This window comes from Rhinoraja longicauda, chromosome 40 (assembly GCF_053455715.1).
Source record: "Rhinoraja longicauda isolate Sanriku21f chromosome 40, sRhiLon1.1, whole genome shotgun sequence".
Classification (NCBI taxonomy): domain Eukaryota; kingdom Metazoa; phylum Chordata; class Chondrichthyes; order Rajiformes; family Arhynchobatidae; genus Rhinoraja; species Rhinoraja longicauda.
In genome coordinates this window covers 7,648,908-7,652,558 of record NC_135992.1, presented here as the reverse complement: position 1 = coordinate 7,652,558, position 3,651 = coordinate 7,648,908, and the positions used below count along the sequence as shown (strand labels likewise).

The 3,651-nt window shown below is 51.8% G+C and overlaps 1 protein-coding gene across 1 annotated transcript; it reads right to left on the bottom strand.

The window, feature by feature from the left end:
* Window positions 1-285: 285 nt before the first annotated feature.
* LOC144611571 (E3 ubiquitin-protein ligase TRIM56-like) lies at window positions 286-2,259 on the bottom strand. The gene has a single exon (XM_078430733.1). The coding sequence runs from the start codon at window positions 2,257-2,259 to the stop codon at window positions 286-288; it is 1,974 nt and encodes a 657-aa protein (XP_078286859.1).
* Window positions 2,260-3,651: the final 1,392 nt, after the last annotated feature.

Sequence of the window (3,651 nt, the reverse complement as noted above, 5' to 3'; positions counted from 1 at the left end):
TTACAGAGGGCCGATTAACCTACAAACCTGCACGTCTTTGGGATGTGGGAAGAAATCCTCGCGGTCGCATGGAGAACGTGCAAACTCCATACCCGCTGTACCATAGAAGGCTGTGGAGGCCACGTCAATGGGTTTTATCAAGGCAGAGATAGAAAGATTCCTGATTAGTCAGGGGTGATGGGGAGAAGGCAGAATAGGGTTGGAAGGAATAAGATCAGCCGTGATTGAATGGCGGAGTGGACTCAATGGGCCGAGTGGCCTAGTTCTGCTCCTGTTACCGATGCACTAAGAGAGGTCCAGCTGGTACACAGTGATGTAGCCGTTGCCTTGGGTGACGACGAGGTTGTTGCAATTGTCGATGGTGATGACGCGCGGTTTTTGAAGGCCTTCGGCGGTGGTCAGAAGCTCCTCCCGGAAGTCCCCGCCGGGCCAAAACAAGAGGATCCGGTTCCGCTCGGTGACCAGAATGTTGTCGTCTTGATCCGTGCAGACACTGTAGGGGCTGATCGCCCGGCTCACCCCGTTCACGGTGACCTGGTCGCAGGTGGTGAAGACGCAGCCATCCCTGTCGAAGATCAGGATGCACTTCTTGCCGCAGTCGGCCACGATGAAGCGCTCATCACTGGTGATAGCAAGGAAGAGGAAGCGCCCACCCTCGTAGCCGCACGGCTTCACCCTGCCGACCACCTGCCCATTGATGTCGTAGAGGGAGAGGGAGCACAGGGACCCCTCGCTCACCGCCACGTATTCATCCCGGTAGGCGGCGAGGGGGTAGACAGTCTCGGAGCCGCGGAGCAAGAGCTTCTTCAGCATGGTCCCGTCCATGTCCAGCAGGTACAGCTGGTACCCAGCTGAGCAGGCGATGGTGTCGTCAAAGATGGCAACGCTGTACGGATCGGCATCATTGTCCGGCAGTGAGATGGTGGTGGTGAGGTGCCCGCAGCTGATGTAGCATTTCAGGAGGGAATTAACCTGGTCCACCACCACGATGGTGCCGTCGCTGGAGACGCTGACGCCCGTCAGCTTCGGGTCGCACTCGTCGCCACCCAGCTCAGTCTCGAAGCAACGTAGATTCCACACCCTCTGCATGGGTTGGGGAGGGGGCACGAAGGCCGACGGGCTCTTCGCTGGGCTCTTGCACGGTTCGCTTTTCCCCGGAGTGGCCAGGGCCTTGGCGGCCAAGTCTTCGCCAAAGGTGACTCTGAAAAGTTTGGAGTGGGACAGCATGCTCTTGAGGGACTCGTTGACCGTCAGGCTGGGGCGGGTCTTCTTGTCATCCGGGACCCTCGGCACTTGGAGTCCATCGATCTGGTCTTCCACGACGGACCGCAGGCAGACTATTTCCCTCGTTTTACCGGAATCCAGGACCCCCTGGGAAAATTCCCTGGTGTCCTTCGCTTTCTTGATCTTGAGCTGCAGATCCTCCCGCGCGACACTGTACAACTCTTCCTGCTCTCTGATGTAATTGGAGATAGTGCCCTTGATGGTGTCGCCCTGTTTCACCAAGTTGTTTATGACCTCGGCCAGGGTGCACTCTACCACAGACATCAGAGAGCTTTCCGTCACCTTCATCCTGTCCATTGCCTGGACGATGTCATCTTCTTTTTGAACCAGCGACTGGGTGTCAGTCTTCAGTCTCTCCATGAGATTCATCAGCGTGGGTCTCACGGTGGGCCCTGCATTGGCCAGTGACACCTTCAAGTGCCTGGCGTGGGTGTGCGAGGAACAACTCCTGCAGATCATGCTGTTGCAGGTGTTGCAGACATAGTCCACCAGGGTTCCTGGGTGGTCCTGGCAGTAGATCGTCTTCTGCATCCTCGTCTCGGCCTCGCTAGGGCCATTGCCGTGACCGGGCAGATCCTCCAGTGCGTGGCGTGGATTGGCTGCCCCGTGGCTGAGCTTGCAAGGTGGGCAGAGGCAATCGAGGCAGGTTTTACACCGAGCCACGGCGGCAATCTCGCGGCGACCAGCTGCCGCGCACCGACTGCAGACCACCTTTTTCGTGCTCTTGAAAATATCCATCAGACTGTTGATGTGAAAGTTGGTCTTGAGTTTGCTGACGCCACCTCTCACGTCAAACTCTTCCCTGCACTCCGGGCACTGCACCTTGTGGTCCGACCTAACCATCCTCTCCAGGCACCCCTGGCAGTAGGTGTGGGCACAAGGCAGCATCTTGGGTTGCATGAAGCTACTGAGGCAAATCTTGCAGTTTAAAAGATCGTTTTGTATCTGATCCGTAATATCCCCCGACATGGCCATGATGTGGACACAACCTGCAACAGATCAGAGGACAGAATGAGGTAGTTGAGGCTGGGACTATCCCAACGTTTTAAGAAACAGTTGGACACGTACATGAATAGGACAGGTTTGGAGGGATATGGACCAAGCGCAGGCAGGTGGGACTAGTGTAGCTGGGACTTGTTGGCTGGTGTGGGCAAGTTGTCCCGAAGGGCCTATTTCCACACTGACTCTGTGAGACGTTTGGTCATGGAAAGTTTGGGTTTTAAAATACAGGTCCGAGAATCAAGAGTGTTTTAGTGTCATTTGTCCAAGATAGAACAACGAGGTTCTTACTTGCAGCAGCACAATAGAGTATGTGAACATAGGGGGGCGTGTCCAATTCTTGGCTGAGTAGACATAACTTTTCAGCACTCCCGAAAACAAAGCCCTAAACTGCTAAAAAAAGACGAGCTAAAGGAAATCAAGTACTTTAAATTAAATCAGAAAGTATACAGAAAGTATACAGAATGTACGGATGCCTTCCAAGAAAGAAAAAAGAGGAGTACAACGGCCACAGAAGCAAGGAAATCCAACAAAGGAATCAAGAAAAAAAATCGAAGGTAGGCCCACAGCTCTGATGGAGCAGGGGACTGGATTTGGTGACCCCTCGGCAGGCGGTGAGTCTGGGGAGGGCTCCGGTACGAAGCTGGAGTCGGCTACTCCCAGCAAGCGCTCTTTGACTCGGGGCAAAATACGAGGGGGTCACCGTGAGTTACCAAAAAGGCCCACTGTTTGCCGAGAGGCTGCTGAAGTCGAGTCTGGACTTTCGGACACGAGTGATGATGAGGTAACGGGAGACCCCACAAGCAGTGGAAGTGGAAATGAGGAAGAAGAAAATCAAGAAGATACAGAGGCTAATATGAAAACGATGTTTCAAGAAATTATTAACAGGCTTAAGAAAATTGAAGGAGATAACAAATTAATGAGGAGAGATAACAAGAAATTGCATAAGACTGAAAAAAATGGAGGAGAATTTTCAAACAGTGACAAATAAAGTGGATTATACAAATGGAAAATGAAATGTTAAAATCTAGAGTGGAAAAAAATGAAGACAGTATTACTGCTGCAGCAATTGAAAGCAAAAAGACGGCGGAGAAGTTGGATGCCTTGGAAAACTATAGCAGGAAAAATAATGTTAAAATTGTTGGTTTGCCAGAGGGAGTGGAGGGGGAAGGCCCAATTAACTTTTTTCAAGATTAGATAGTGACTACTCTGGGAATAGACAAACAAGGTCGGATGGAAATAGAAAGAGCACATAGGGCTCTAAGACCGAAACCCTCGGCTAATCAAAAGCCAAGATCTATGTTGATTAAATTTTTAAGATACCAAGATCGAGAATTGGTTTTCAAAACAGTCGGGAATAATATAAGA